The sequence below is a fragment of the Podarcis vaucheri genome (genome assembly GCF_965113315.1).
Source record: "Podarcis vaucheri genome assembly, chromosome: 17".
Taxonomy (NCBI): Eukaryota; Metazoa; Chordata; class Lepidosauria; order Squamata; family Lacertidae; genus Podarcis; species Podarcis vaucheri.
In genome coordinates this window covers 34,113,925-34,134,895 of record NC_138755.1, presented here as the reverse complement: position 1 = coordinate 34,134,895, position 20,971 = coordinate 34,113,925, and the positions used below count along the sequence as shown (strand labels likewise).

Sequence of the window (20,971 nt, the reverse complement as noted above, 5' to 3'; positions counted from 1 at the left end):
CCTTGCCGTGGCGAAGGGGCTTGAAGAACTCAGAGAAGCTATGAACTACGCCGAGCAGGGCACCCAAGATGAACAGGTCATAGTGGAGAGTTTTGACCAAACGTGATCCACCTGGAGTAGGAACCGGCAAGCCATTCCAGTATCCCTGCCAAGAAAACTCCATGGACAAAGACAACAGGCATATAAAAGTTATGACACTGGAAGATGAGCCCCTCAGGTCGGAAGGTGTCCAACATGCTACTGGGGAAGAGCGGAGGACAAGTACAAGTAGATCCAGAGCTGATGAAGCGGCTGGGCCAAAGCCGAAAGGACGCTCAGTTGTGGATATGCATGGAAGCGAAAGGAAAGTCCAATGCTGTAAAGAAAAATATTGCATAGGAACCTGGAATGTAAGAACCATGAACCTGGGTAAGTTGGATGTGGTCAAAAATGAGATGGCAAGAATAAATATTGACATCCTGGGCATCAGTGAGCTAAAATGGACGGGAATGGGCGAATTCAGTTCGGATGACTACCATATCTACTACTGTGGGCAAGAAACCCGTAAGAGAAATGGAGTGGCCCTCATAGTCAACAAAAGAGTGGCGAAAGCTGTACTGGGATGCAGTCTCAAAAATGATAGAATGATCTCGATACGAATCCAAGGCAGACCTTTTAACATCACAGTAATCCAAGTTTATGCACCAACTACTGGTGCTGAAGAAACTGAAATTGACCAGTTCTATGAAGACTTACAAAACCTTATCGAAGTGACACCAAAGAAGGATGTTCTGCTCATTATAGGGGATTGGAATGCTAAAGTAGGGAATCAAGAGATAAAAGGAACAACTGGCAAGTTTGGCCTTGGAGATCAAAACGAAGCAGGGCAAAGGCTAATAGAGTTCTGTCAAGAGAACAAGCTGGTCATCACAAACACGCTTTTTAAACAACACAAGAGACGACTCTACACATGGACATCCCCAGATGGGCAACATCGAAATCAGATTGATTATATTCTCTGCAGCCAAAGATAGAGAAGCTCTATACAGTCAGCAAAAACAAGACCTGGAGCTGACTGTGGCTCAGATCATCAGCTCCTTATAGCAAAATTCAAGCTTAAACTGAAGAAAGTAGGAAAAACCACTGGACAGGTAAGATACAATCTAAACCAAATCCCTTATGAATACACAGTGGAAGTGAGGAACAGGTTTAAGGATTTAGATTTGCTGGACAGAGTGCCTGAAGAACTATGGATGGAGGCTCGCAACATTATACAGGAGGCAGCAACTAAAACCATCCCAATGAAAAAGAAATGCAAGAAAGCAAAGTGGCTGTCCAACGAGGCCTTACAAATAGCGGAGGAGAGAAGGCAAGCAAAATGCGAGGGAGATAGTGAAGGATACAGGAAATTGAATGCAGATTTCCAAAGAACAGCAAGGAGAGACAAGAAGGCCTTCTTAAACGAGCAATGCAAAGAAATAGAGGAAAGCAACAGAATGGGAAGAACCAGAGATCTGTTCAAGAAAATCGGAAATATGAAAGGAACATTTCGTACAAAGATTACCATAATAAAGGACAAAAGTGGTAAAGATCTAACTGAAGCAGAAGACATCAAGAAGAGGTGGCAAGAATACACAGAGGAATTATACCAGAAAGATATGGATGTCTCGTACACCCCAGGTAGTGTGGTTGCTGACCTTGAGCCAGACATCCTGGAGAGTGAAGTCAAATGGGCCTTAGAAAGCACTGCAAATAACAAGGCCAGTGGAAGTGATGGTATTCCAGCTGAACTGTTTAAAATTTTAAAAGATGATGCTGTTAAGGTGCTACACTCAATATGCCAGCAAGTTTGGAAAACTCAGCAGTGGCCAGAGGATTGGAGAAGATCAGTCTACATTCCAATCCCAAAGAAAGGCAGTGCCAAAGAATGCTCCAACTACCGCACAATTTCACTCATTTCACATGCTAGCAAGGTTATGCTTAAAATTCTACAAGGAAGGCTCAAGCAGTATGTGGACCGAGAACTCCCAGAAGTGCAAGCTGGATTTAGAAGAGGCAGAGGAACCAGAGACCAAATTGCAAACATGCGCTGGATTATGGAGAAAGCCAGAGAGTTCCAGAAAGACATCTACTTCTGCTTCATTGACTATGCAAAAGCCTTTGACTGTGTTGACCACAGCAAACTATGGCAAGTTCTTAAAGAAATGGGAGTGCCTGATCACCTCATCTGTCTCCTGCGAAATCTCTATGTGGGACAAGAAGCTACAGTTAGAACTGGATATGGAACAACTGATTGGTTCCAAATTGGGAAAGGAGTACGGCAAGGCTGTATATTGTCTCCCTGCTTATTTAACTTATATGCAGAATTCATCATGCGAAAGGCTGGGCTGGATGAATCCCAAGCCGGAATTAAGATTGCCGGAAGAAATATCAACAACCTCAGATATGCAGATGACACAACCTTGATGGCAGAAAGTGAAGAGGAATTAAAGAACCTTTTAATGAGGGTGAAAGAGGAGAGCGCAAAATATGGTCTGAAGCTCAACATCAAAAAAACGAAGATCATGGCCACTGGGCCCATCACCTCCTGGCAAATAGATGGGGAAGAAATGGAGGCAGTGAGAGATTTTACTTTCTTGGGCTCCATGATCACTGCAGATGGTGACAGCAGTTACGAAATTAAAAGACGCCTGCTCCTTGGGAGAAAGGCGATGGCAAACCTAGACAACATCTTAAAAAGCAGAGACATCACCTTGCCAACAAAGGTCCGTATAGTAAAAGCCATGGTTTTCCCAGTAGTGATGTATGGAAGTGAGAGCTGGACCATAAAGAAGGCTGATCGCCGAAGAATTGATGCTTTTGAATTATGGTGCTGGAGGAGACTCTTGAGAGTCCCATGGACTGCAAGAAGATCAAACCTCTCCATTCTGAAGGAAATCAGCCCTGAGTGCTCACTGGAAGGACAGATCGTGAAGCTGAGGCTCCAATACTTTGGCCACCTCATGAGAAGAGAGGACTCCCTGGAAAAGACCCTGATGTTGGGAAAGATGGAGGGCACAAGGAGAAGGGGACGACAGAGAATGAGATGGTTGGATGGTGTTCTTGAAGCTACTAGCATGAGTTTGATCAAACTGCGGGAGGCAGTGGAGGACAGAAGTGCCTGGCGTGCTCTGGTCCATGGGGTCACGAAGAGTCGGACACGACTAAACGACTAAACAACAACAACAATTATTATTATTATTATTATTATTATTATTATTATGAAAAAGACGTGCATCTTGAACAAAGTTTTGCAGCTATAATTGGCCCAGTGCAAAACCAAAGTTTCTGTGCTTGCGAATTTGCCACACCCAGGATGTTGAATGGAGGTTGCTAGAAATCACTAGCACAGGGGTCTGTAACCCGCGGCTCCGGAGCCGCATGTGGCTCTTTTACACCTTTGCCGCGGCTCCGGGGCGGATACTAGCGAGGAGAGGAGGCGCATTGTGCGCCCCGACACTCCCTACTGTGGCGGGCGCTGTACTGGCTGTGACGTCGCATGGGGGCGGTGCGTGTGTTAGTCACACACCGTCCCGACGTCACCTTCCCGCCCGCTGTTAGATCGCGGCTCCAGAGATATATTTGTTTTAAATGTCGCAATGGTTTTGCGGCTCCCAGGTTTTTTTCCCTTCGGAAACGGGTCCAAGTGGCTCTTTTTGTCTTAAAGGTTGCAGACCCCTGCACTAGCAGGTGCTGCAAACCTTCTTATTTAGTTCTAGGAACTTCTTCCTAGGAGTCCTTCACTGCTGATTTCCAGAAGGAGCGTTTGATCGAGCACCTCTGACGGCTGAAGTCAGAGAGACTGTTCCCAGCTTGCTTATTCTACAAGAGACCCAATCCGTGGGAACTCTTCCTAGTTTTCATTCCAGAATCACGGCCGCCTACTTCAGCACGCAGAGCTATCATGTGAGCCACGGATAACAGGCAGCAGGATTAATATGCAGGGCCTCGTTGCTGTCAAGTTGTGTTATGGCACCTGGGAGGTCGAGGCAATCAAAAACGCCCTTCTCATGTTAGGCGTTTCCCAGGGGGAGAAATCTCTTCATCTGCAACTGATTATAAAGTAGTTTGTCTGAAAACAATGCCAGCTAGATTTACAGAGACTTGACAGGAGTTCTTCCTCGTATACCTTTTTTTTAAAAATACTCTGCCGGATGTTTCATCTCAACAAAAATGCATTAAATGAGTAAAAGAAAGAATCATAACTCCCACAAGAAGCCTGTGTAACGGGCATCGTTCCAAAGGACCTGGTTCAGCAAAGGTCACATGCAGGCTTTCCAGAAAATATTTGGAATTAAAGCACATGTTTATTCGGAATTAAAGCCCATGTTTAGAGGATTACTGGAACTGAAGCCCTGTTGCCCTGAGTGACCAGACATTCGCAGCATTGTGAAACATGGGGGGGGGTCTTCTCAAAGGTTATATCTTTCCTCCGCGCCCTCCATCATTAGGCTAACACCACAGAGTTTCATGTGAGAAGTTAGGGAAGAAGTAGATGGAGTTGGGGGGGGGGGGACGACGACCAGAAATGGGCAACCAAGATGCAGTGTCTCCCCTATGAAGAAAAATAGCAGTGTTTGGGGTTTTATAGCTTAGAGAAAAGGTGAGTTAGAGATGAGGTGATAGAAGTTAAAAAAATTACGCATGGCATGATGAAAGTACAGTGGGACCTCAGGTTAAGAACTTAATTTGTTCCGGAGGTCCGTTCTTAACCTGAAACCTAAAGCACCACTTTAGCTAATGGGGCCTCCTGCTGCCGCCGGGGGATTTCTGTTCTCACCCTGAAGCATAGTTCTTAACCCGAGGTACTATTTCTGGGTTAGCGGAGTCTGTAACCTGAAGGGTCTGTAACCCAAGGTACCACTGTAGATAAGAGATACATTTTTCTCCCTCTCTCATAAGATTCCTAAGGCCAATTTCCACTTCTTCCCTTCCACCTCCAGAGCCCCACCCTACCCCAGGGGCGTAGGAAGGGGGGAAAGACTGCCATGACTGCCCCCACTGTGGGGGGTGACATTCAGCGCAGCGCCCGCCCACGACTCCCAAGCCTACCCCGAGTCGTCGGGGTAAGGGGTGGAGCTGTGCTGCTTTGCCGGCGGCATTCACATCAACTGATGGGAAGCGCCTACACAGGGTGGTGAATACAGCACAAGATGTTATGGGCTGTCCCCTTAATCCGCTGGATGAAATAGCGGAAGAGCGTTGCCTCAGGAGAGTGAGGGAAATTCTCAGGGATCATTCCCACCCTGGCCGGCACTTTCTTGATCTCCTGCCCTCGGGCAGAAGATATAGAAGCAGGATTAGTCGCACCAACAGGGTAAAGAACAGCTTCTATCCCTGGGCTGTTAGGCTGCTGAATGAAAAGATAACAACAGGGCAACTGACTTTCGGGTTTGGTGGGTGTGCGTCAGTAAACGAGGGGAATTAAGACTAAAAGAGCTGAGTGGGGGGTAATCATGTAACCTCACTGTATACAAGTTGTACAAGTGACAATAAAGTATTTCAATTTCCCCCTTCCCCCTTTGTTTTGACAGCTTGGGGGAGTTGTGGGCGGGTGGCACACCGAATGTCTGCCATGGGCAGCTCGCTCCGTCCCCGGTTGCAGGGCATGTGCGCCACGCCGGGCACCCGAGTGGCTATCCTGCGCCTGGGAGGGCACCCTCCACGCCACACCCCCCTCGGGAGAACACCCGCCCTGAGCAGCGTGGGCATATGCTTTGCCGCTCCCCTACCCCATTCCTGATATCTTAGAAGCTTCCAGGTCCAGACCATTTTTTTTTGGATTTTTAGATTTTCCTGCCTATCAGTTTAGGAAGTGAAAACTGGGCCACCCAAAAATAAAGCGGTGGTTTCTGCATCCTTAATCAAGTCCCAAGGCACGCATAAAGCACTATCTTGTTTTTGGGTGGCCCAGTATGTCTTCCAAATTGATAAACACTTGATCACTTGCGTTCGCTATTACTATATGTTAAGTTTATATAGGTGTATGGGGAAAAAGTAAACAGAAAGAGGTGCTGTGATCCAGACTTCTTTGGTAAAAGTATACACTGCAGCTCAGTGGTCCAACCAGTGCTATAAAAACCGTATCTAGAAACAGCTGTGTAGTTAAAATGTTTAGCTATGCTTCCCTCAAAGTCACCCTCAAAATAGGTGCAGCTCTTCACATTAACATTCCTAGCCGCTATTTGGGAGGTAGCTAGAAGTTGCTTGGATGTTCGTGGCTAGGAGTTCGCTATTTCTGAGTGCTCTGCAGATTCTTTTTGGGTCAGTTAGCACTGACTATAGATGCTTACTTGCGCCCCACATTCACACCCTATAAAAGCAGGTATTCCAAAAACTCCAAGAAGTCTCTCATAGTCACTAGGAAGCTGACCCAGGAGTTCGGGTTACCAAGGGAAACAGCCTTGACACATACCTAGAAAAATCTCAAGCACCTGATCTCATAAGCCCCAGACAATCAAAATGTTCTGCTGCCAGCACCGTACTGATGTTTCTTCAACAGGCCCTAAGAAATAACAGATCTCCATGTTCAAACAACAGTACAGGACTGATATCAGGGGATAAAATGTGCAACTTCTCTGCTTTACAACCTATTTTGCTTCCTCTGAGCCCAGGGGTAGGCAAACTAAGGCCTGGGGGCCGGATGCGGCCCAATCGCCTTCTCAGTCCAGCCCGCAGATGGTTCAGGAATCAGCGTGTTTTTACATGAGTAGAATGCGCCCTTTTATTTAAAATGCATCTCTGGGTTATTTGTGGGGCATAGAAATTTGTTCATCCCCCCAAAAAAATATAGTCTGGCCCACCACATGGTCTGAGGCCCACGGCTGAAAAAGGTTGCTGACCCCTGCTCTGAGCCCTCTCCTCCAAGCCTTACAGGACATCTCTAGCCTGTGTGGTCCTGCCTCCCTACATTACTTTGATCTGAATGTTCCCAGGCCACGCATGAGACTGAGCACAGCAAAACAACCAGCAAGTCTTTAATTTCAATTAGCTGCAATTGGAACAGCTTAAATTTCATTTTCCAGAATAATAGTGGGTCACTGTGACGAGGATACTCAAAGCCCCTCAAATGGACCCATCTTCAAAGACGAGAGAGGGAGAAGAAGTCATGCCCTAAGGAGGGCAAGCCTGGTACATTCCCAGACTTATTAACCATAAAAACTGGCACAGTTCCACTGTCATGACAGCAGGGTAAAGAATAAAATCTCCCCAATGGAAATAACAAGGATATTATGCAAGGGTGGGTACACTTTAAGCCAGCGTGAAAATATTCACCTTCCAGCTTCAGAAACAGCTTGCCTCAAGCAGAATGTGGATTGTGATAATGCCCTCTGTTAAATGACAGCAACTGCCCACGGGGAATCAACCAGTCTAGTGAGCCACAAGTTCCTCAAACCTGGACTAAACATTCTTTAACATGTGGCCATTCCTGGTAAAAGCATCTTCCTCAAGGACTAGTTTTTGAGAGCTCAGCGACATATTCCCAGAGTGAAAGTTGCTTTTTTTTCAAATTCATAGTCTGACAAGCAACTTATAAAGCAAGCAAGCAATCTCTCACAAAGAGAGGGCCTGTGCAGTCCCATTTGCCACACTTCCTGTGGAAAATATGCACAGCGACAGAAATTCCAAAATATCTTTTTAACCGGACCCTTGAAAGGAGAACTTTGCCTGACCCTCTGGGCTTTCACTGCACACAAATGTCTAACCTGCCTTGAACTGTAGATAGTTCTTTCCACTGCAGAGATCAGAATAAATGGTCATTGAGATAAACGCTATCCTTCCAAGGATGAAATATCCACATGCACACTATTTTTTGTGTATTAGGCAAATGTGGGGGAAAAGAATAATCAACCAAAGTTGCCTAAAACAGAAAAACAAAACAGGCTTGGGAATAAACTGCTAGAACAGTGAAGAACAATGCGTCTTGGGGACACATTGCATGGGTTCGCTGGCAACCCTGACCAACGTGCAACTGCACATCACTCACACATGGTTTGAGAATTATTGCGATAACATCTCACACGAATGGCTGGATTCTGTATCGCAAGTTGATGTGCTCTTCTGCTCTGAACCAAAGGCAGGCCTGAGTGAGTGGTTTGATGCAGGGATACCAAAGAAAGATGTCAAAAACACCAGCCTTGCTGCCTTTGCATACCCTGCGCATACACTGCAACAGTGAAAGGTTGGCATGACTTGTCTGCGCCCAGTCAAACGCTCATACATCCTTTATGCACAAAGCAGCCTGTCCCACTGCCCAGAACCTCCCATCACAACTGGCTGGTGAGCAGTGTTAGAAACTGAGATATGAAAGATAGGAGCTAAATGGCACCTTAAACCTAGGTTATGGGCACAACAACAGAATGTCTAGGTGCGCTTTTTTAATAACAAAAATACAAAGCCAAAATGAATGAACTGCCTCTAAAATATTAGGTTCATTTCTCATACTGTCTAGTCCTTCCCCTGCCCACCTCCCTAATATTCTTAAGAGGGTCTCTTCTCCAGTCTTCAGAGAGTAGATGGAAGTGGAGAGGCAGAAAAAGGTCCTCCTTTCCGTCCACTCTGCAGTTTTAATCTGAAATCTTAGGCGCAGCACTGTTCCCAGAGCTCAGAAACTGCTCGCACTAACGAAATTCCCTGTCACAAAATGGGAGTTTTGAACACTGGTGGTGAGGTCACAAGTGGTAGCTATCCAAAACTTCTTCCTCCCTGGGCCAAGAGCCCAGCATCCGACGGTCCACAGATAAGCACAACCTCAAAGCAAGCCCATTAGCATATATCAAAGCAAGGAAACATAAATATCTCTGAGCTCCTTCTTGCAATTAACAACCAATTATTTTGGGGGTTATCTTAACTACCAACATGGCGTCTGCAGGCCTTCCAGAACATTTCACTTCAACACAGCTTCCTCAGCTATAAAGACCAGGGAGAAGTCTATAGCGGTGACCAGAGAACAAATGACCACTAGGACAGCAGTCACGAAATTAAAAGACGCCTGCTCCTTGGGAGAAAGGCGATGGCAAACCTAGACAGCATCTTAAAAAGCAGAGACATCACCTTGCCAACAAAGGTCCGTATAGTTAAAGCTGTGGTTTTCCCAGTAGTGATGTATGGAAGTGAGAGCTGGACCATACAGAAGGCTGATCGCCGAAGAATGGATGCTTTTGAATTCTGGTGCTGGAGGAGACTCTTGAGAGTCCCATGGACTGCAAGAAGATCAAATGCATCCATTCTTAAGGAAATCAGCCCTGAGTGCTCACTGGAAGGACAGATCATGAAGCTGAGGCTCCAGTACTTTGGCCACCTCATGAGAAGAGAAGACTTCCTGGAAAAGACCCTGATGTTGGGAAAGATGGAGGGCACAAGGAGAAGGGGACGACAGAGGACGAGGTGGTTGGACAGTGTTCTCGAAGCTACAAACATGAGTCTGACCAAACTGCGGGAGGCAGTGGAAGACAGGAGTGCCTGGCGTGCTCTGGTCCATGGGGTCACGAAGAGTCGGACACGACTAAATAACTAAACAACAACAAAGGAGGAGAGCAGAGAGAAAAAAACACCATGGCAACACAACCGGATGTCTTCATCTGCCCCAGGTGCAAAGCATCTCTGTCCTGCACTAGTCTACACAACCAGAGCAGGTGTCGCAACCTTCCAACAGCTTGACCTCACCCCCAAAAGCACACTCCTCCATTGTCTTCTGTGACAGATGGATGCCAACAAGCTCCCCCCATTGTGCCCTGTTTTCTATAGGCAGCTTCCCCACAAATTAATGGTCCTCTCTGAACAACTGCATTTAAGTCCCATTCCTAAGCAAACTTTCTTGGAGGGAAACAATGCCATTCTTTTACACAGAAGAAAGCACCTCTAATTTCAAGGCAGTTTATTTGCCAATAAGTATATTTATGACTATGGGACGCGGGTGGCGCTGTGGGTTAAACCACAGAGCCTAGGACTTGCCGATCAGAAGGTCGGCGGTTTGAATCCCCGCGACGGGGTGAGCTCCCGTTGCTCGGTCCCTGCTCCTGCCAACCTAGCAGTTTGAAAGCACGTCAAAGTGCAGGTAGATAAATAGGTACCACTCTGGCTGGAAGGTAAATAGCGTTTCCGTGCGCTGCTCTGGTTCACCAGAAGAGTCTTAGTCTTGCTGGCCACATGACCCGGAAGCTGTACGCTGTCTCCCTCGGCCAATAAAGCAAGATGAGCACCGCAACCCCAGAGTCGGCCACGACTGGACCTAATGGTCAGGGGTCCCTTTACCTTTATATTTATGATGACAAACGAAGAGCCAGGATTCATGTCACAACTTGTAAGAGTGTTGCTTAGGATTGCAACCACTGAAATACCCCCCTCCCATGGTGCATGGGGCTGAGAAGGCTGACTAAATTAATAGAAGGTATGGGGAAATTGGAAGACATCACCAAGGAGAAACGATGAAAGGTCTCCAGATCCACAAATTAATCAGCAGTTTATTTATTTATCAAGATTTATATACCAAAAATATATCTAAAGCATCTTACATAAAAAGGTAAAGGTACCCCCTAACCGTTAGGTCCAGTCGCGGACGACTCTGGGGTTGCAGCGCTCATCTCGCTTTATCGGCCGAGGGAGCTGGCGTACAGCTTCCGGGTCATGTGGCCAGCATGACTAAGCCGCTTCTGGCGAACCAGAGCAGCGCACGGAAACACCGTTTACCTTCCCACTGGAGCGGTACCTATTTATCTACTTGCACGTTGACGTGATTTTGAACTGCTTGGTGGGCAGGAGCAGGGACTGAGCAACGGGAGCTCACCCCGTCACAGGGATTCAAACCGCCGACCTTCTGGTCTTACATAATATCTTACATAATAGAGTGTAAAATATTAGAAAGAATAAAAGCTAACTTATAAAACAGTGGACATTTATCAAAATATAGTTAAAGTCAACAGTTTTAAGAACAAACATACAAAACGAAATTACATGCTTAGGTAAGGCTTGCCTAAACAAAGAAGTTTTAGCAGGCGTATAAATCAGTAAGTACAACATAGGTACTTGCCTAATATTAATCAGGGGGGAGTGCCGGAGATCTTCATATTCTGCCACACTAAAAATATCAATTTCTTGCAAGTGTGGAATTAATGTTATACAGCACTTGTAAAAGTGCTGGATCCCCAGATCTAATTGATCAAGTGGCCACCTTACCATAATTCAGGCTGGTTTGTATTCCCGCAGGCTCTATTATCTTTCCATTCTGAAAATTTGGCAGTGCTTAACCTCCAGATATTATGAATGTTTTGCTAGCAGAACTGCTTTCCATTTGCTGTTAGCCTCATTAGCACCAAGTCATGGGAAGAACATCAGCTATTTTGGCATTTTAAAACTAGGACAGCTGGACAGCTGGAATTCAAGGATGGACAAAAAGAAGTGCTCTTTCACACAACACATAATTCAGTCAGGGAATTTACTGCCACACAACGTGGCGAAGACCACAAGCTTAAAGGGCTTTGAAAAAGGATTAGATAAAATTATGGTGAATGGGCCTGTCCACGACCATTAATCACAACAGCTGAATCAAACGTCCATGTTCAAAGGCAGTATATCTCCAACTCAGCAGGGGAAATGTTGCAAGAATTAGTCATGCAATAATTTCTACACAACACATTCTAATGCATAAGCCTTGCTCATGGTGGCTTCCAACGGTTAAGAGTAACATAATCAAACAACAATGCCAAATATAGTAGAGACAAGTAAAACATTCTCCCATTTTTAATTGGCTGTCTTGTTTTAATGGCACTGTTTTAGTGGGTATTTTAATTATGGATATTTATATTTTAATGGTTTGTGCAATTTGGTTTTTATACTTTGTAAACTGCTTAGAAGCCTATTTTGGCATTAAGCAGTATATAAGTTAATAAATACATCAGCAACACCACCACCACGTGATGATTTAAATCCATCAACTACCAGGCCAGGCAAAAAAGCCTGCTGGAATGAAAACGTCTTCGCTCACAGGCGGAAGACCGTCAGACAGTGGGTCACCTGACTCTTGTGAGGCATGATCTTCTACAATATCGGTGCAGCCACTGACAAAGCCCTGTCTCTCGTCAGTACCACTGGTGGGGAGAGACAGCAAAGGCCTTTCCTCCCCTTTTCAAAGGACCAAAGAGGAGGAGGGCAGTTTATGACCCTCCAGGAGTCTCAATCAGGCCCTCCAGGTCTGTCTATCTGGCCCTTGATACTTTCTGCAGGCCACACACCCCTCGAGTTGTTTTTGCCTGTCTCGAATGTGCTCTTCAGCTCTCATAATGACTCTCCCTTGCCTGGACGGAGAAGGGTGTACAAGTGTGTAGAAACTAGCCTACTATACAAAGGTAAAACTTAATATCCTATGCTCCACCCACTTTTCCATCTAGCTCCGCCCACTACTAGAATGGAAGATTGACCAGAACGTTCCCTGGCATGGCTTTAAAAGGGCCAGTAGTTTAAATCGTGCCTGGAAGTGACCTGCCAACCCTCCAAGTGTCCCTATTTTCCAGGGACAGTCCTAGATTTACAGCTCCTGATTTGATCCCAGAATGTCTTACTTTTCCTTAGGACGTCTCTATTTTCATCAGAGAAATGTTGGAGGATACGAAAGTTATGTGACTTGAACCGAGGAGATAAGCAACTATACAACCTTTAGAAGACATCTGTATCATATGTTGTGGGAGTGTAGAGAAGTTAAACATGTCTGGGAAATGATATATCATGAATTGAAGAAAATGTTTAAAAGGACAGTTGTTAAAAAACTAGAAGCATTTTTGTTAGGGATTGTAGGGCAAGACCTGCCAAGGAAAACAAAGAATTTATTTATGTATGCAACAACGGCGGCAAGAGTCTTGATAGCACAAGGATGGAAGAATGAGGAAACCCCGCCAAAAGAACAGTGGCAAGAGAAATTGATGAACTATGCAGAATTGGCTAAACTGAAATGCAAACTGCGAGACAGGGACAACTGTGACTTTATAGAAGAATGGGAACTTTTCACAAATTACTTAAAAAGACAACAAAATGAATTGGACTCCATGGCAGGTTTTGAATAAACATACACAAATTTATTGATTCATAACATGGTAGACATATGATGTGAGGATCTGTATAATTTTATAACATGCAGAGAATAATATGGGTTGAGAAATCAGAGAGAGGAGCTGAAGGAAGTATCGGGGGGGAGGGGAAAAATAATGAATATGATATGTTTTGATATGTTGTTATGTCGAAATTGCTAATAAAAACATTGAAAAAAAGAAGACATCTGAAGGCAGCCCTGTATATGGAAGGTTTTTTTTAAAAAAAAAATGTTTAATGTTTTATTATGTTTTTATATATGTTGGAAGCTGCCCAGAGTGGCTGGGGCAACCCAGTCAGATAGGCGGGGTATAAGTAGTAGTAGTGAAATAATAATAATAATAATAATAATAATAATAATAATAATAATAATAATAATAATAATTTATTTATACCCTGCCCATCTATCTGGGTTTCCCCAGCCTAATAATAATAATAATAATAATATTGAATAGGATGTCCTATTTTCATTGGAGAAATGTTGGAGGGTATAATATGCTGAACCAATTGAAGCATCTGGTGACTCTGCAAACTTAGCTCCCTGAACAGCGCATGGCAATACAGTGGTGCCTTGCAAGACGAAATTAATCCGTTCCGCGAGCCTCTTCGTCTAGCGTTTTTTTCGTCTTGCGAAGCAACCCTATTAGCGGCTTAGTGGATTAGCGCTATTAGCGGTTTAGCGGCTATTAAAGGCTTAGCGGCTATTAAAGGCTTAGCAGATTAGCGGCTAAAAGGCTATTAGCGGCTTAGCAGTTTAGAAAAAGGGGGGGAAAGCGGAAAAAAATCGGAACACTCGCAAGACATTTTCGTCTTGCAAAGCAAGCCCATAGGGAAAATCGTCTTGCGAAGCAGCTCAAAAACGGAAAACCCTTTCGTCTAGCGGGTTTTCCGTCTTGCGAGGCATTCGTCTTGCGGGGCACCACTGTAAGCCAATCACGATGTAACTGAGGCATGCATCCCCTCAGCCAGGTTGGTCTTGGAGCCTCCCCACACACCCCACTCTGCCTCCTTTACCCAGATCCATTTATCCCCACTTCCTCCCATCTATGGCCACACTCTGCTTTAAAGAAGCAGACCTGACGTCCTGTTACTTTATAAAGGAAGGGAGCTGCAGCTTCCTCACACTGCCAAGCAACTGCAGCCCATCACGAGAAACGAAGAGCAGGGCACCTTTCCAAGGCTCCCACACAGGCCTCAGACCGAAAACAAACAAATCGAGTGCTCTCCCCCCAACAGCGTTCTGGGGAAAACAGCTTGGCAGAGTATGGCGCCTGCACCACCTCTGCTCTGAGGGCTGGAGAAGCAATGGTGGCTGGAGGGCTTAAAGGCAGGCCTGGCCATAGAAAGAGGGGTGGTCCGTTCCTCTACAACAGGGATGGCCAACTCCCATGAGACTGCAATCTACTCACAGAGTTAAAAACTGGCTGTGATCTACCCCCTTTTGGGGGGTTCAGGTCATGCTGAGCTTTTTTTAGGGTGGGGAGCCAGTGAGGGGAGCCAGTCCAGTGATTTATCAGTAGATCACAATCTACCTGTTGGACATGCCGGCAGTATACAACATAAATAAAAGGGTGTAGAGGCAAGGAGTACAAAAGCAACACACATAGCATCTCTCTTCACGAGCATCTGTCTGTCTTTGCCTTCTGAATCAGCAACCAGTAAGCCACCCTTCGAATTTCCAATAATAGTAATAATAATAATAATAAGCACATCACCCTGGGGCATCATGGGAAAATAAACTGGTACCAGCTGGGGCCCAGTGCTGAATGGCAGTCACCAGATTATTTTTAAGGGGAGCCCACAATGGCAGACCTTGCAGAAGTAACAATGAACTTATTCCCAAGTATGTTTATAGGATTACAGCCTGATTCAAAGCCATGAAACTCAGTGGGTGATCCTGGGCAAGTCATTTCCCCTCCCCATTTGCCCGAAGTTCATTTCTGGAAGTGCAATACACAGTCATAATTCAGCTGTGGGTTAAAGCAAAGCCTAGGACTTGGAAGACCCAAGATTTACCCACACTGGAAGAATGGCAGACGCAACTGATAGACTATATGGAGTTGGCTGAAATGACTGGCAGAATTCGAGACCTGGGAGAAGAGACGGTGGAAGAGGGCTGGAAAAAATTTAAGGACTATTTACAAAAACATTATAAATTGTATGAATGCTAGGAGAATGCACAATTGAAAGAAACATGGCAGCAGTAACTCTATTGCAAGACATATGAGAATATGTGATGTTTTAAGGAAAAGATGAAATCTGAAACTGTATTATGTTCAAGCCAAGCAGTGTAATCTATGATAAAGTTAATCCAAAGTTGGAACATAATATTTGAGACTCACAAGATAAGATTGAAAGTAAGGTAACAAATTGCTGTTTATAACTATATGATTGAGAACGCAGGGAAGGGCGATGTGAGGAAGTCTAAAGATTATGAAAGTATGATTGTGAATAACTTTTATTTTATTTCTATTTTCTTCTTTTATTCTTTCTTTATTCTATAACTCTACTTTATTTCTTTGTTTGTTATATGGTGATGGTATTTTGTATGTTTGGTGTCTTTAAAAATTGCAATAAATATTTTTTAAAAAAAATAAAGCAAAGCCTAGGACTTGCTGATCAGAAGGTTGGCAGTTTGAATACCCGCGACGGGGTGAGCTCCCGTTCCTCGGTCCCTGCTCCTGCCAACCTAGCAGTTTGAAAGCATGTCAAAGTGCAAGTAGATAAATAGGTACCGCTCTGGCGGGAAGGTAAACGGCGTTTCCGTGTGCTGCCCTGGTTCGCCAGAAGCGGCTTAATCATGCTGGCCACATGACCCGGAAGCTGTACGCCGGCTCCCTTGGCCAATAAAGAGAGATGAGCGCTGCAACCCCAGAGTTGGCCATGACTGGACCTAATGGTCAGGGGTCCCTTTACCTTTATTCTTACCCAACCCAGCTCAATGGGGCTTATTTGCAGATACAACACTGTAGCTACCATACAGCCCAAACCTATTCATGTTTCTTCAGAAGTAAACCCTACCAAGTTCAGAGGGGCTGAGTTTTAAAATTAAGACTTAACACTTGGGATGTGTGTCTTTCACCCAATGGGACTGCTTTAAAAGAGGACTAGGCAAACTCATGGCTTTAACTTTGTGATTAAAATAACTAAGAAAAAGATACCAAGCGATAAACTAAAACTGGTAAAAGTTAATGAAAAGCTGATAAAACTAGTAAAAACTAATACAAACTAATAAAAATCACACAACTAACGCGGAGCTCAAATCAATGCTTCCTCTAACGATGCCATCTTGGCTCCTCCCCCCAAACTCATGGAAGGTACCTGGCTGTCGTCAGGGTTGGAGGCAGTATGCCTGCGAACGCCAGTTAGAATCACAGAATTGTAGAGTCGGAAGGGACCCAAGGGTCATCTAGTCCAACCCCCCTGCGATGCAGGAATCTCAACTAAAGCATCCATGTCAGATGGCCATCCAACCTCTAGTTGTAGCATAGGAGCTAACTCCTAGGGGCTGAGGTCCCTTTGCCCCCCATAAAATATTTGAGGGGGCCACCCCTCCCTCAAGTTGATGGGATTAAAATAACAATAAATAAAGTTTAAATTGTCATCCAGCTTTACCCAAGCCCTGGAATTTTATTTCGAAAGCTGACTAATCAACAGGTTTTCTCACCTACCATTTACATGTCCTGGGAGTCTACTGAGCAAACCCTCAGCACCCTCCCCACAGACCCATGTTTAGTTCCATATCATTGGCTGCAGTACAGTGGTACCTCGGGTTACAGACGCTTCAGGTTACAGACGCTTCAGGTTACAGACTCTGCTAACCCAGAAACAGTACCTCGGGTTAAGAACTTTGCTTCAGGATGAGAACAGAAATCACGCAGTGGCGGTGCACCGGCGGCGGGAGGCGCCATTAGCTAAAGTGGTGCTTCAGTTTAAGTACAGTTTCAGGTTAAGAACGGACCTCTGGAACGAATTAATTACTTAACCTGAGGTACCACTGTACCTCGGTTTACAGACGCTTTAGGTTACAGACTCTGCTAACCCAGAAATAGTACCTCGGGTTAAGAACTTTACTTCAGGATGAGAACAGAAATCACGCAGTGGCAGTGCACCGGCGGCGGGAGGCGCCATTGCTTCAGGTTAAGAACAGTTTCAGGTTAAGAATGGACCTCTGGAACGAATTAAGTTCTTAACCCAAGGTACCACTGTAGTCATGCCTTCTGGGGGATAAAGCCCATCTGCGTGCAAGTGAAAGGGGCATTCCAATGGTTTGTGTGCGCATTTTATGATGATGCGAGGCTGGGCTGACCTGACCCGCAATGTTTTATTCAACTCGGGTTGGCACCCTTGATTTGCTGGGAATCACAGGTCCTGCTCGGGGGCTTCTTACAGACATCTGGCTGGCCGGAGGAGCAAGCTTGGATACGGGACTCAAGGGTCCGTTGATGGGATCCACCCAAAGCTGTTCCCCACCCGCTTCCTCCCAAGCCATGGGCGTAGCCGGGGGTGCAGGGGGCAGCTGCCCTCCCCATCGAGTAAATAATAATAAAAAGTAAGCAATTGCATTGCAAATAGCTGTTCTGCCCCCTAACATAAAGGCTGCGCCCCCATAAATCCATGTCCCAAGCTCCCGTCGCCCCCTACCTTGCTCGCAAGGCCCCTTGCTGCGCTGCTCGACGGGGCGCCCGCCGCGGCTCTGGGCGCGCAAGCTGGCCGCCCGCAGCTGGCAGCCGCTGGGGTAGGTGAGCCCGTCGCTGCCGCACACCGGGTAGCGGCTCTTGCAGGCGCACACGCCCGGCTGGCCCTTGCGCCGACGGCGGCACTCCAGGCCGGTGGCGCAGCGGCCCCAGCCCACGGCGGGTCCGGCCGACGGAGACCCGGCGCCGCACGCCTCGCCCTCGCCCCGCGCGCACTGCCAGCAGCAGCCGCAGCCGTCGCGGACCTTGCCCAGAGGGCAGCCCCGGGCCGGCAGCGGCGGGCACTCGGACGACGGGGCGCACGGCGGGCAGCCGGCCGAGGGCGAGGGCTCGCCCAGGGACGCGGAGCAGCAGCAGGCGGCCAGCAGGAGGAGGCAAGGCGGCGCGGAGGCGAGACGCGACATCGCGGGGAGGACTCGACGGGACGCGGCGGCTGCTGCTGTTAATTCCTGCTCGGAGCTGGCGCTGGGAGAAGAAGGCTGACTTGGAAACTCCACCCCCTGATTCCCTTCCGCCCGCTCGCCTGGATTGGTTTTATTTGTGTTCTGTTCGGCGTGAGACAGGATGCCAGGAGGTTCTGTTGTTGTTGTTGAGTCGTTTAGTCGTGTCCGCCTCTTCGTGACCCCCTGGACTAGAGCATGCCAGGCACTCCTGTCTTCCACTGAATCATAGAATCATAGAATTGGAAGAGACCCCAAGGGCCATCGAGTCCAACCCCCTGCCAAGCAGGAAACACCATCAGAGCACTCCTGACATATGGTTGTCAAGCCTCTGCTTAAAGACCTCCAAAGTAGGAGACTCCACCACACTCCTTGGCAGCAAATTCCACTGTCGAACAGCTCTTACTGTCAGGAAGTTCTTCCTAATGTTTAGGTGGAATCTTCTTTCTTGTAGTTTGGATCCATTGCTCCGTGTCCGCTTCTCTGGAGCAGCAGAAAACAACCTTTCTCCCTCCTCTATGTGACATCCTTTTATATATTTGAACATGGCTATCATATCACCCCTTAACCTCCTCTTCTTCAGGCTAAACATGCCCAGCTCCCTTAGCCGTTCCTCATAAGGCATCGTTTCCAGGCCTTTGACCATTTTGGTTGCCCTCCTCTGGACACGTTCCAGTTTGTCAGTGTCCTTCTTGAATTGTGGTGCCCAGAACTGGACACAGTACTGCCTCCCGCGGTTTGGTCAAACTCATGCTGGTAGCTTCCAGAACACTGTCCAACCATTTCATCCTCTGTCGTCCCCTTCTCTTTCCCAACATCAGGGTCTTTTCCAGGGAGTCTCTTGTGACAGAGCGTTCCACCAAGTCGGGGCCAGTACTGAAAAGGCCCTGGCCCTGGTTGAGACCAGTCTAACCACCTTGCAACTGGGACCTCCAAAATGTTGTCATTTGTGGTCCTTAAGGTCCTCCGTGGGGCATACCAGGAGAAGCGGTCCCATAAGTACCTGGGTCCTAGGCTTTTATGTCTTTTTTATGTTTGTTGCCTCGGGAAGGCAGCGTATCTGTGCTTTAAATAAGTAGCTAAATAAACGACAGCTAAATAGAGCCTCCATGTTCAGGAACAGCATCTATTTCAGTGTCAGAGGGTAGAGGGCAAGCAACAGGGGCCGGCTGTTGCCTTTGTGGCTTGTTTGCAACCTTTCCAGAGGCTTCCAGGTTGCCAGTTGTGGCAAAAAAGGGTGTTAAGACTTTCTCCTGAGCCAGTGGAGATCTCCTTGAGCTTTTAAATCCTGCTTGAGGAAAGTTCTGTTCCCCTCTGCAAGCCGGAGCAATGCAGAAGTGCCTTGGGGCATGTGCAGAGTCCCTCCCCGTCGTCACCGATATATTAGGCAGTGTTTTTGTTCCGCTCCTGTAAGAGGAATGAATATATTTATCCTCTCCAGTTTCCTCAGGCAAGGAGCAAAGTTTTTTTCAGTGCGGGAAAAGGAGTGATCAAGGGATAGATGAAGAGTAGTCATGAAAAATCAGTGAGATAATGCTCCTGAGCATGTGCAAAGGACCTCAGGCATGCCCAGGGGTGCCAACTTGAATAAAATATGGGGGGCGTGGTGTAAGTCCCGCCCCACACATTCAGTCACAGGACGCGGGGCACGCACACCATTTTAATGGCAATACTTGGGGGCCCCTCCAACCACCTCAAATATTTTATTGGGGGGGCAAAGACTCCTCAGTTCACCCAGCCACGAGTCAAACCCGCAATCTTATTTTTCATTTCATTTCATTTACACCCTGGCGCCAGACCCTGCAGTCTAATATTGAGGGGGCTGAAGTCACCTCCGTCCCCTAGAGTTGGCACACCTGCTTCAGGTGGAAATATTCTGCTAGATATCCGACAAAGACATTTTTCCAGCACCCAAGGCATGCATGTTCATTTCATAGCTGTCAACTTTCAGATTTTAAAATAAGGAATCAGTCCATGGGATATCTAACAATCCGGGATAGCAGCGGGAAACGGCACTGGAATAAGGGAATTTCCTGCAAAAAAAGGGAAGGTTGACAGCTATGGTTCCTTTTGGGGTACATGGGGGTCAGCTCCCCACATTTCTTTGGAAATTCTCTCGCTAATCTGTGAACAGTGTTCCTCTCCTGTTCTTAAAGCTGTTGCAATGCAATTTGACCCAACAGCGTCACCTACTGGCCAATGGTCACATCACAGCCTGAAATACAACATCTTGCAATTCCAGAGAGGGGCAGCCCTGTTAGTCTCTTGCTAACCCCCCCCCCACGAAATTCACGGGCCATCTGAGAGGAATCCTTTGGCCTGGGGAGAAAGACGGTGCCAAGCTGATGGGGTGCGTGTTTGGGGCAGGGCCGGATTTAGGTTTGATGCGGCCCTAAGCTACTAAAGGTAATGGGGCCCTTTAGATGTCCAGCTGTCCTTTGTCAACAACAAATTGTCGCTGTTTCTTGTGTGGAAATATATGCTATATGGTAATTTATGGACCTAGTAGGTATCTAAAGCCATTTGTGCATGTTGCCATGCAACCAGTCCATGCAGAATGGTAGGCACCCTATATATAGAAATGAGCAAACCAGTGATATTTTAGGGAGCAGGCGGGGCCCATGACTTATTTTATAGGAGTCTATACAACACAAAACACCGTTGCTGTATGTAGGTTTTATTTTATTTGTTTTTTATGTTATATTTTGGAAATGTACATCCAGGGTTTTCTTCTTC

The 20,971-nt window shown here is 46.5% G+C and overlaps 1 protein-coding gene across 1 annotated transcript in view; it reads right to left on the bottom strand.

Annotated features, from left to right (window-relative positions):
* IGFBP7 (insulin like growth factor binding protein 7) overlaps window positions 1–18,254 on the bottom strand; it is a 33,845-nt gene extending 15,591 nt beyond the window's left edge. Inside the window, exon 1 of the mRNA XM_082205199.1 lies at window positions 17,743–18,254. Within this exon, the coding sequence (XP_082061325.1) occupies window positions 17,743–18,199 (457 nt within the window). The 5' untranslated portion in view covers window positions 18,200–18,254. The remainder of the gene's footprint in view (window positions 1–17,742) is intronic.
* Window positions 18,255–20,971: the final 2,717 nt, after the last annotated feature.